This window comes from Trichechus manatus, unplaced genomic scaffold (assembly GCF_000243295.1).
Source record: "Trichechus manatus latirostris isolate Lorelei unplaced genomic scaffold, TriManLat1.0 scaffold00040, whole genome shotgun sequence".
Taxonomy (NCBI): Eukaryota; Metazoa; Chordata; class Mammalia; order Sirenia; family Trichechidae; genus Trichechus; species Trichechus manatus.
This window is the reverse complement of record NW_004443976.1, coordinates 13,464,418-13,476,198: the sequence shown is the minus strand read 5'-3', so window position 1 is coordinate 13,476,198 and position 11,781 is coordinate 13,464,418. Positions and strand designations below refer to the sequence as shown.

The 11,781-nt window shown below is 41.8% G+C and overlaps 1 protein-coding gene across 2 annotated transcripts in view; it reads left to right on the top strand.

Moving 5' to 3' along the window:
* The first annotated feature begins 9,670 nt into the window (after positions 1 to 9,670).
* Positions 9,671 to 11,781, top strand: part of SCIMP (SLP adaptor and CSK interacting membrane protein) — a 29,004-nt gene continuing 26,893 nt past the window's right edge. The window contains exons 1-2 of one of the 2 annotated variants that reach the window (XM_023731122.1): positions 9,717 to 9,740; positions 10,123 to 10,235. In XM_023731122.1, coding sequence (XP_023586890.1) covers positions 10,194 to 10,235 — 42 coding nt within the window. In that variant the 5' untranslated portion in view covers positions 9,717 to 9,740; positions 10,123 to 10,193. Of the gene's footprint in view, positions 9,741 to 10,122; positions 10,236 to 11,781 lie in introns of both variants that reach the window. The other variant, XM_012555462.2, reaches the window with a different exon arrangement.

Below are 11,781 nucleotides of genomic sequence, written 5' to 3'. Positions count from 1 at the left end.
GAATTTGGACTTTTAGCCTACTTTGACTATGAGGAAATAAACTTCTCTTCATTAAAACCATCCACTTGTGGTATTTCTCTTGTAGCAGCGCTAGATGACTAAGACACTTCCTGACATAGATTTAAGTATACAAGTTTACATAATCGTTACATATGCTGTTTTATAATCTGCTTTGTTCACTCAATAATATGTTGTGATCACTTTTCTATGGCAATAAATATAGAATTACATCTCCATTTTTATTGATTCCATAGTACTCCCTGGAATAAAGTATTTAACTAGTACACTATTCACAATTAAGCTGCTTCTAATTTTGCACTATTATAAACAATACTCCTCTAAACCTCTTCGCCATTTATCCAGGTATCTCCTTAGGATAAATTTATAAATCTGGGGTTGCTGAAATAAAGGTACAGTCATTTTACATTTAGATACATATTGCCAAAATGCCTTCTAGAAAAACTATATCAGTTTAAATTTTCACCATAAACTGTCTTTATGCACATTTCTTTTATTATTTGTGAGGTGTCATAACTTTTCATGTTTGCAATCATTTGTATGTCTTTCATGAATTGCTAGTTTATATCTTTTGCCCATTTCTCTATTCTTAAAATAGATATCTGTTCTGCTGTCAGCACATGGCCTTGTTCTGACTGATGATTTGAGCTTCTCTATCGTCTCTTTCCACAGACGTAGTCGATTTGATTCCTGTGTATTCTGTCTTAGTGAGATCCACGTGTATAGTTGCCGCTGTTTATGTTGTTGAAAAGGTATTTCCAATGAATAGGTTGTTGGTCTTGCAAAATTCTGTCATGCAATCTCCCTTCCTTAGGAGGGAGGATAGCAAGACTTCATCTTATGTACTTTGGACATGTTATCAGGCAGGACCATTCCTTGGAGAAGGATATCATGCTTGGTAAAGTAGAGGGTCAGCAAAAAACAGGAAGACTCAATGAGATGGATTGATACAGTGGCTGCAACAATGGGCTCAAACATAGCAATAATTGTGAGGACTGGGCAGTGTTTCAACTGTTGAACGCAGGGTCACTATGAGTCGGAACCGACTCAACTGCACCTAACAACAACAAAATAGTGTTCATTTTATTTCTTATTGACTTGTAAGGGATATTTTCAAATTAGGAACATTAATCCATTATCAATTTTTTTTTTTTTACATTTAGTCATCTATCTTTCAAGCATGTATCAGGATTCTCTTGTTCTTTAGAATTTTTATAAAAATGTAATCACATGTATCAACTCTTTCGTTTATAGTTTCTGGTTTTGTAGCAAACTTAGGAAGTCCTTCCTCATCCGTGATTAGCAAAAAAGAGAAAGATACCCATATTTTCTTCTAGTACTTTTGTAATCTCATCTTTTAAAGTTAAACCTTTGATATATTTGGAATATTTTCCTGTGAGAAATGAGATTGGAATCTAGTTTTGTAGTTTTTCAGAGTGAGTAGACAATACCATGAAATGAGTAATCCATCATTTCCATGCTGATTTGAAATGCCACTTCTATCATATATTAAATTCCCAAGTATACTGAAGTCTATTTTTGGGCTCTCTGTTGTGATCATTATAGCATTTATCCTTATTGTAATAATCTACTTACTTGTCTTTATCCCTACAAGTCACTTGACAGGGAATAGGTCTTGTTTACCATTGTACTCCAGGTGACTGGTGCATAGTAAGCACTCAGTAAATATTTGACCAAATAAAAGTAGTAACAGATGGTTTCATGCAACACAGTTGTTGGTATTTTCCCAGGGTTGTCCTCCTCTCCCAGTGCAGACACACAAACACTTCTGATCTCCCATGGAGGATGTATACCCAAGGGGCAGCTTCAGACGTGGTTAGAAAGTGTAAGGGAGGTCCCTGCTCCAATGACTGACTATTGTCTGCATTTCAGGCTGGGTAAGCTCTCAGGAAAGCTTCCTGAGTGGCAGAGAATATGGAGCAAAGCCTTGGGCTGATTACTTAGTCATTTCATGGGACAGACAATGATTACAAGTCTCCAAAGGAAAACCCCAGAGCCTAGCCCGAAATAGAAACTAGTGCTTTCCCCCCCCATCAAGTCAATGTAATTTGATACTTTGAACCATTATTCAAACTATGGCCATGAACTGTGATACTTTGAACCATGAAGTTGTTGGACTAGAAGAAGGGGCACAATAGAAAGGCAAGAGAAAGTGTTAAAACCATTTATAAGAGAGGGCTTTCCATTCAAGTCATGTCGCCTGGTACAGTGGAAACAGCCACTCAGTCTATAGCTAGGAGGACCTCACTCGAATTTGAGTTTGCCAAATTGAGAGCTTTTTCTTCTGTACCTGGTTACCCATGTCCTACAGTTCCAGGCACCTAACTACATTAAATTATGTTTACAAGCCTCATCTTTGGTGACCACTCCCTCTTAGTTACCTAGTACTGCTGTAACAGAAATACCACAAATGGGAGGCTTTCAAGAATAGAAATTTATTTTCTCACAGTTCTGGAGGCTAAAAGTCCAAATCAGGCTCTTGGCTGTGTCCATACCTTCCTTGTAGGTAACCCCAGGCATTCCTTGGTTCCTTGGCTTATAGACCATCCTCACATGGCATCTGTCTTCCCCTGTGTGCCAGTGTCCCTGTGTCTAATCTACTTCTTTTATAACTCAGAAATAATTAGATTTAGAACCCATCCGACTCTGACATGATCTGATTAACATAACGAAGAAAACCCTGTTTCCAAACAGGATCACATCCACAACTATAGGGGTTAGGATTCCAGCACATGTTTTAGCGGGACACAGTTTAATCCATATCATCCTCCAGTGGTGCCAACTGCCACCTCACAGGCTTTCTTCCATAGACGTTCTGCTTCTCCATTTTCATGACAAACAATACAAGTAGAAACTTCTTCCCTGTGTCAGCAGTTTTGAGATTAGAAGGCATAAATCACAACCCCTTGAAATCTTCTTTCTGCCCATACAGCCTTATTTCTTCAGTTGTTTCCCATGACAGGGATTGACTGATACTTGTGAAGTAGCACAAGTGGCAAGACCTTCATTGTAGTGACGACACCAAGGTCTTGGTGAGATGAAACAACAGAGCTGAAGTCATGTGTCACCTGGTGGGTGGTTGACACAGACTTGAATTGTGGGTAAAGGGTGGATAGATGCCCTTCTGGGTCTCTTCCGGTCTGATACTCTCTGACTTTCTGGATTTAAGAGGTAAAATTCGTGAGTGTCCTACCATGCCCTTTGAGAGGTCAGGGTTAGACCAGAATCCTGCGAGGTGGAGAGCTCCATAGATAACCACCAGAGGGCATGCTCTGTTCTCCTTGACCTCCTCTAACCAACTGCACGTCTGTGGCCCTCAGGGACTTCTGCCACCCAGATCTGGAAGTGGCTTTTCAGACATGCAGAAAGAAGACTAAACATGACCAGACAGGTCCCCTTGTCTCTCTGCTCACTTCTCTTATATCTCAAAAGAAATTGACTTAAGACACAATCTGAATCTTGTAGATTGAGTCCTGCCTCATTAACATCGCTGCCTCTAATCCTGCCTCATTAACACCATAGAGGTAGGATTTACAACACATAGGAAAATCACATTGATGACAAACTGGTGGACAATCACACAATACTGGGAATCATGGCCTAGTCAAGTTGACACTTATTTGGGGGGAACACGATTCAATCCATGACATATTCCAAATCTCAAAATGCCATGTCTTAACGCAGATCCCTCTCTTGGAATATATGGCTTCTGTCCGGACACCTCCACCTAGATGTCCCCCAGGGTCCTCAATCTCAACATGCCCAAATGTGAACTCACCTGCTACCCCCTACCCCAATCTTCTCCTGTTCCATCTTTCTCTTAAAGAATTGTTGTACTGCCAGGCAACCAAATTCCAATCTCACACCCATGAGACAATGAACATGAAGCCCTGTTGATTCTTCTTTGAATCTCTGGAGCCTGACTCCTACCCTCCAACCCCACTGCTGCTCCCTTAGCTCTAGCCCTCATCCACTCTCCTGGGTACCACAGTACCAGCCTCCTCACTGCCTTCTCTGCCTTCAGGCTCCCTCTGCCCATTCCCTCCTTCACTCTCTTGCTAGATGAATCTTCTTCAAACACAGATCCTGTCAGTTCATCTCTTCACTCTAGAGCTTTCAATGACTCCCCTGTTGCCTTGCAGTTAAAGTCAAACTGAAAGTCTGGTTCACGAGGTCACTGACACGGCACACTCATCTCTCCCCCTATACCTCCACCTATACTTCACCTTCCAGCCAAGATAATGGACTTGTTCTTTCCAAATATGCTTCTTACTTTCCTGTCTTGGTGCCTTCACCTGGAATACTCACTGTAGTGGACATCTGTTTTTCCTGCCTGCCCTGTCCTCTTCCTGGTAATAGCGTCCAGATTTTCCTTGGGGAAAACCCCCTCCCCAACTCTAATTTCTTGTAGTCCACATGGAGCCGACCCTAACCTCACTCCGTGGGTGGTCACGTGACCCAGACCTAGCCAGTCAAAGTACAGCACCTCTCTGCCACAGTGATTGGCTCAGGGGTGGGCAAGCAAGTGAACATTGGTCCTGGCACTGTTGCTGGAATTACTGAGAAAGAAGTAGCCTATTTTTTTTAATCGTTGTAAAAATATATATAACACGTTTGTCAATTTAATGTTTTTCACATCTTGAATTTAGTGATGTCAATTACATTAATCATGCTTGCTAAACAATGACTCCTCCTTTCCCCCTTCCTCTTGCTCCTGGTAACCACTAATAAACTTTGGTCTCCATGTATGTTCCTATTCTAGATATTTCTGTGAGTGAGATCATACAATACACGTTCTTTTGTGAGTAGCTTACAAGAAGTAGCCTCTTTGGACTGAAGTCACTGAGCATGTAGGATGGAAGCTTAGAGCTGTTCTGGCCATAGTCCTCCCACTTGTAGAAAGCCTGTCGAAAATCAAGGGAACACAAAGGGTAGCAGAGATGAGAAATGTAGAGACATCTCTTTATGACAATACTTGAGCTCCTTGACCCAGGCATGCCTGAAATTAGTGCTCCCTCTGGATTTCTCAGTTATATGATTCAATATGTTACCTTTTTCGCTTAACCTAATTTAAGTTGGGTTTCTGACATTTGCAGAGAACCCTGACTCAAATACCATTCACATCTCCTCCCGTGACTTTCTGTCTAGAGCCTAGCTGTCCTTCAAGACCCACCTCCAATGCCATGAAGTCTGACCCATCTCTTCCTCCTTTCACCACTGGGGCATATAACTAGGACTCTCCTCCCATACGGCACTGAACCATTCTCCCTACCTTATATCTTGTCTCCATTTTTCTTCTGTATCTTGAACCACTTCCTTGAGGGCAGGTGCTGGATCTGAGTCTTTTTTTCTGACCCTTGCGCTGCCCAGTAGGCCCTCAAGTTTGTTCAGATGAGGTTATCTCCTCTGGTGTCTCACTTCTGTCCGTGGATGACCAAGCTTCTTTTCTCAGTCAACGAGCAACTACCGGACATTTTCTTTTGTGCCCAGGACTAGGATGGGTGGCGTGGTTGGGGAGGGTAGTTGACAAGGCATCCTGCCCTCAAGGAGTTTACCAGCTGAGGAAAGCAGACAATAACAGAAAAGAGATTTGATGGCAGACTCCCTGGAGCAACTTAATGCTTATCAGTCTAACTCTTTCATTTTACAAATGAGGAAGGTGAGGCTCAAAGAGGGGAAGGGTTCACATAAGAATGTGCTGGCAAAACTGGGCCTAGAATTCTGATCTTGCTGTGCAAAATAGCAATGTGAGGAACAGTAGGTCTGTGGAATTTGCCATGTTAGAGTGAACAGGGCCATTCCAAAGGGTTAGCAGAATCAGTTATTGAATAAATGAATGAAATACAAACCACTGAGTCACAGCTTTGTTAGCAGAGGGTGCCATCTACCTATAGAAGCATTTATTCACTTCTCCAAAGATATTTTTAAATTTGCTTTAAGGGAAGTTTTTTGAGAAGCTGAACTTTGGAGCTACTCTAATAAGAAAGAGTACAGGATTTGCAAATGGACAGAGCCCTCCTCCCAAGTTCAAAGCCCTCTCCCTGGCTGTGCAGACTTGATTCTCTTAGCTTCAGTGTTCTCGCGTATAAAATGGAGATGATAATGGTTATGTTTCAGGTAAGTGAAGATGAGGTGAGATAAGGGATGTAAAACACTGGTTTCAGACCCTGGTCCCCAGCAGGTGTTCAACAAATGGAAGTTATCAATTCAGTGCTGTGCCGGTGTACCTCTTCCCAATACCACGTTCAGTGATGTCACATCAGTAGCTTGATATTGGCCATGGTGAGAGTATTTACATCATGGAAATTAGCAAACACCACAAATCGGGGATCTTTTGTTCTGTGACAGTTGGTTGTTAAACATTTACCATGCATCATTGGTTATCATCATTATTACTGAGGGTAGTAGTAATAACCTGCTCATTCTGGGCAGATGCAACACACACCACTTTGGCTATTTTTACAACACGACTGCTCATCTCAGTCAGAATCAGCCAGTTCAACACGATGGTTGATTGATTTCCCCACCCCCAGTCCCCATTTTAAGAGGCTGTGATCTCACTGGGAATTCTATCTCAGCGTTTTGGGGAGTGAACCAACTCGGTAAAAATGGTTAAACTGGACACATTTCTTTTTTTCTTTTATATTTTATTGTGTTTTAGGTGAAAATTTACAGAGCAAAATGCCCCTTGTGTAATCTATTGTCTGTATTTATATACATGCAGTACCTACAAATGTGTATGTAGTAATAGCCAAAACCCAACCTATATCTGCAGGTGGATGTGCTCCCTTGCACCTTCCTGCTCCTCTTCAGCGTATCTGTCTACCTATATAACCATCCATAGATTGTTATTTGTTAATACCATTGTTGTAGGGTTGTCTATGTTATGGTAATTGCCATGATTGCCCTTTATTCTTACATTCCTCTCAGTAACTTCCTTTGCCTTGGTCCTGTTGTGCTGACTTCCCCCTTATTGTGTAATGTCTTTCCCTTCACCAATATTAACACATGTCTTCTTTCTAGTTGGTGATTTTCCTTCCCTTCTCCTTCCATCCCTGGTAATCATCACAGAATTTGTGTGTGTGTGTGTAACCTTTTTCTTCATTTTTTATAGTAGCGGTCTCATACAATATTAGTCTTTTTGTGATTGACTAATTTCACTTAGCATAATGTCCTCCAAGTTCATGCATGTTGTGAGACGTTTCACAGATTCATCGTTGTTGTTTATCGTTGCATAGTGTTCCATTTTGTTTATGTACCATAGTTTGTTTATCCATTCATCTGTTGATGGGCACTTAGGTTGTTTCCCTCATTTTGCTACTGTGAATAATGCTACAGCGAACATTGGAACATGTCTGTCTGTGTCATGGCTCTTCTTTTCCTGGGATATATACCTAGGAGTGGGATTGCTGGATCATCTGTTTCTAGCTTTTTAAGGAAGTGCCACACCATTTTCCATAGTGGTTGTACCATTTTACTTTCCCACCAGCAGTGTATCAGAGTTCCACTCTCCCTGCAACCTAGCCAGCATTTGTTGCTTTCTGTTTTTTGTTTTTTTTTTTGATTAGTGCCATTATTGTCAGGGCGAGACGGTATCTCATTATAGTTTTGATTTCCATCTCTCTGATGGCTAATTATCACGAGCGTTTCTTCATGTGTTTGTTTGCCACCCGAATGTCTTCTTTGGTGAAGTGTCTATTCATATCTTTTGCCCATTTTGTAATTGGATTGTTTGTCTTTTTGTTGTGGAGATGTTGAAGTTTTCTATAAATTTTAGAGATTAGCCCCTTGTCGGATGTGTTGTGGCCAAATTTTTTTTCCCAGTCTGTAGGTTCTTTTTTCACTCTTTTGGAGAAGTCTTTTGTTGAGCACAACTGTTTAATTTTTAGGAGGTCCTATTTATCTAGTTTATCTTCTTCTGTTTGTGCATTTTTATTTATGTTTGGTATGTTATTTATGCCATGTGTTAGGGCTCCTAGCATTGTCCCTATTTTTTCTTCCATGAGCTTTATAGTTTTAGGTTTTATGTTTAGATCTTTGATCCATTTTTAGTTGGTTTTTGTGTATGGGGTGACGTATAGGTCTTCTTTCATTTTTCTACGGATAGATACCTAGTTTTGCCAGCACCATTTTTTGAAGAGACTGTCTCTTCCCCCATTTAGTGGACTTTGGTCCGTTATCGAAGATCAGTTGTCCATAGGTGGATGGATTTACTTCTGGATTCTCACTTCTGTTCCATTGGTCCATGTGTCTGTCGTTCTACCAGGACCAGGCTGTTTTGATTACTGTGGCTGTATAGTAGGTTCTGAGATCAGGAAGTGTGAGGCCTCCTACTTGTTTTGATTACCGTGGCTGTATAGTAGGTTCTGAGATCAGGAAGTGTGAGGCCTTCTTCTTCTTTAAAATGCTTTACTTATTCAGGGCCTCTTTCCCTTCCATATAAGGTTAGTAATTAGTTTTTCCATCTTGTTGAAGAATGCTGTTGAGATTTGGATCAGGATTGCATTATATCTGTATATCGCTTTGGGTAGTATTGACATTTTCATAATGTTAAGTCTTTCTATCCAAGAGCATGGTATGTTTTTCCATTTATGGAGGTCTCTTTTGCTTTCTTGCAGTATTGTTTTGTGGTTTTCTCTGTAAAAGTCTTTTACATCCCTGGTTAGATGTATCCCTAAGTTTTTTATCTTTCTGGAAGGCTATGGTAAATGGTATTTTTTTCCTGATTTCCTTTTCAAAGTTCTTTTTGTTGACGTAGAGGAATCTGTCATGGATTGAATTGCATCCCCCAAAAATGTGTGTCAACTTGGCCGTGATTCCCAGCATTGTGTGATTGTCCACCATTTTGTCATCTGATGTGATTTTCCTATGTGTTGTAATTCCTACCTCTATGATGTTAATGAGGCAAGAATAGAGGCAGTGATGTTAATGAGGCAGGTCTCAATCCACAAGATTAAGTTGTATCTTGAGTCAATCTCTTTTGAGATACAAAAGAGAGAAGCGAGCAGAGAGACAGGGAGATGTCATGCTACGAAGCAAAAAGCCAGGAGTACCCGTGTCCTTTGGACCCGGGGTCCCTGTGCTGATAAACTCCTAGACCAGGAAAAGATTGATGACAAGGACCTTCCCCCAGAACCGACAGAGAGACAAAGCATTCCCCTAGGGCTGGTGCCCTGAATTCGGACTTGCAGCCTCCTAAACTGTGAGAGAATAAACTTCTCTTTGTAAAGCCATGCACTTGTGGTATTTCTGTTATAGAAGCACTAGGTAACTAAGACAGAACTCAACTGATTTTATATCAATCTTGTATCCTGCCACTTTGCTGAATCCTTCTATCAGTTCCAGTAGCTTTTTTGTGGACTATTTGGTATGTTCTATGTAGAGTATCATATTATTTGCGAATAAGGATAGGTTTACTTCTTCCTTACCAATTTGAATGTCCTTTATTTCCTTTTCTTGCCTTGTTGCTCTAGCTAGGACTTGCCAAACAATGTTGAATAGGAGTGGTGGTGATAAACGACAGCCTTGTTTGGTTCCTGTTTTCAAGGAGAATGGACACATTTCTTGATGCATCCTGTCACACACACTTAGAAACAGGAAGCCTTTTGTGCCTCTTTGGTGCAGAAGCTGGGTCAGCACTTCCAGCGCTCCAAGGGGTTTACAAGAGCTGCTCCCATTGTGGGATGGTGTCTTTGTCAGACGTAAGTTGATTTCTTATCTGGTCTGTCTCTGGGAGGGAGTCAGGGTCCTCTCTCTCTTCTGGAACTCCAGATTGCCTTGTTCAGGAATGCTCAGGGCAGGCTGATCTGTGTAGACACCTCACCAACCACACTGCCAAGTCTCCACCTTGAAGCCTGGCCCCTTCCAGAGCCCCTTTCACATTTTGATGGTCGTCTGGTGGGCCTTGGGAGCAACAAGGGACAGTGAGAGGATTCTGGCCTCTGGAAAGCCCTGGGAGGTCAGCTTCTCTGGAAAAGGGGATGGCTGCCTGGTGACAATGTCTAGGGCTTCCCCGATGACTGACCAGAAAGGGGAAGTGTGGTCAAGCTGGTGCTCAGTTTTGCTCACTGTCTCTGATCTGAGGGCGTGAGAAGGACTGTGAGCGAGGAAAGCCTCTCACCAGCTGTGCCTGAGCCTTGACAAACAGAACAGTGATGTCTCTTGAGCCGCAGACAACTGGATACACTAATGTTCAGGTAAGTGCCTCAGCTTTCCCAGAATAATTTCCTGCTTTCAGCACGATAGGCATCTGCAAGTCTTGGCATCAAGGCATATATCAGTGTGAAGGGTCACAAAGGTGTTGGGCAGGGGTATTGTAGCGTAGGGCCTGGTAAGACTGCTGGTTGGGGTTTCAGAAACACTGGCCCTGAAGAATTCACTGGCTGGGTGACCTCAGCGAGTCACTTCGCTTCTCTGAGACTCCTTTTCCTCCTATGTGAGCTGGGGCGGGGTGGGGGGGTTGGGTGCGGTGATAAAGAAGCCTACTCCTCAGACTGAAGTGAGATAATGACAGGAGTGAGAGTAAAGGGGTCATTATCACTCTGTAGAGACTGATGGTGAGTTTCTGTAATTGATATTGAGAAGACCCTAATGGTACTGTGCTGGAGATAGGAGTGGGGGTGAAAGCATTGATTATGTGAATTTGGGCTACATCTTGGAGCTCTTGGAAGAAAGGCCTGGCACACCACCAGCCTTGGTGTCTCTGTCACTGCTTCTCTGGAGTTCCAGAGATTTTTAAGACATCCCTTCTGGTGGCCTCATGTTCAAGGTGTGTTGGATTGAGAGGAGACATTGATTGAGCCATCTACTTTTTCCCTCTGGAAAATTATTGTAGGAGTTTTGGGTTCAGCTTTGCTGTTTCCGCTTCCATCTCGTTATGCCTTCACTTGTCCCTAAAACCACTCCCTTTCCTGCCGCTTTGCAGTCTTGTATCTCTGAAGGAGCATCAAAGGTGGAGATTGCTGAGCCTGGAGAAGGCAAGGCTTGGGAGCTTTGTTTTATGTTTTCTTAAGTTCTTTTCCGTTTTCTCTGAAAATTTGAAAATTGTAGCAAAATAGAGAAAAAAACTACCCCAACTTCCACCACATCATAACACCCGCTGTAAAGATTTTGGCATATTTCTTTCTAGTCTTTTTTGTTAAAGATATAGATACGTTTTAAAAATTATTTGTGTTTGTTTTGATGTGAATACATTCAACAAATAGAAATGCAAGCTAAACTGGTGTCATCATGACACAGACACTTGTGTGCCCTGAACCTTTCCCCACTTAACACGATACCAGCTTTATTGCCAGAGTCATTTAATGACAGGGTTTGCATTTTCCTCCACATTTTTAGAACCACACAAACAAGAAAAAGCAAGCAACAGCTTTTTGGGGGAATTCAGTTGGACCCACGGAAGGATTTCTGGGTTGTAGAAATTCTGGGATGCACTTCCTAGGAAACCTGAATAATCTTCAAATCTAGAAGACTGTGCTAAGGGAGAACATATCCCACAGGACATCTCAGATACCTTAGAAAGCAGGGCCAGAAGAAGCTCTATTCAGATATTATACCGAAAATTTTTAAAGTGTGTTTATTTTATACTTAATAGCAAGGCTGGGTGATAGAAAGAAGGACCTGGTCTCATAAACGAAAAAAATCAAATTAATTTTTCCATGTTTTCTTGCAATTGTCTTCACCTACATACTCAGGTAACGTTATATGTAGTCGAGGCTACAAATTAGACACAAGAGTGTGTTC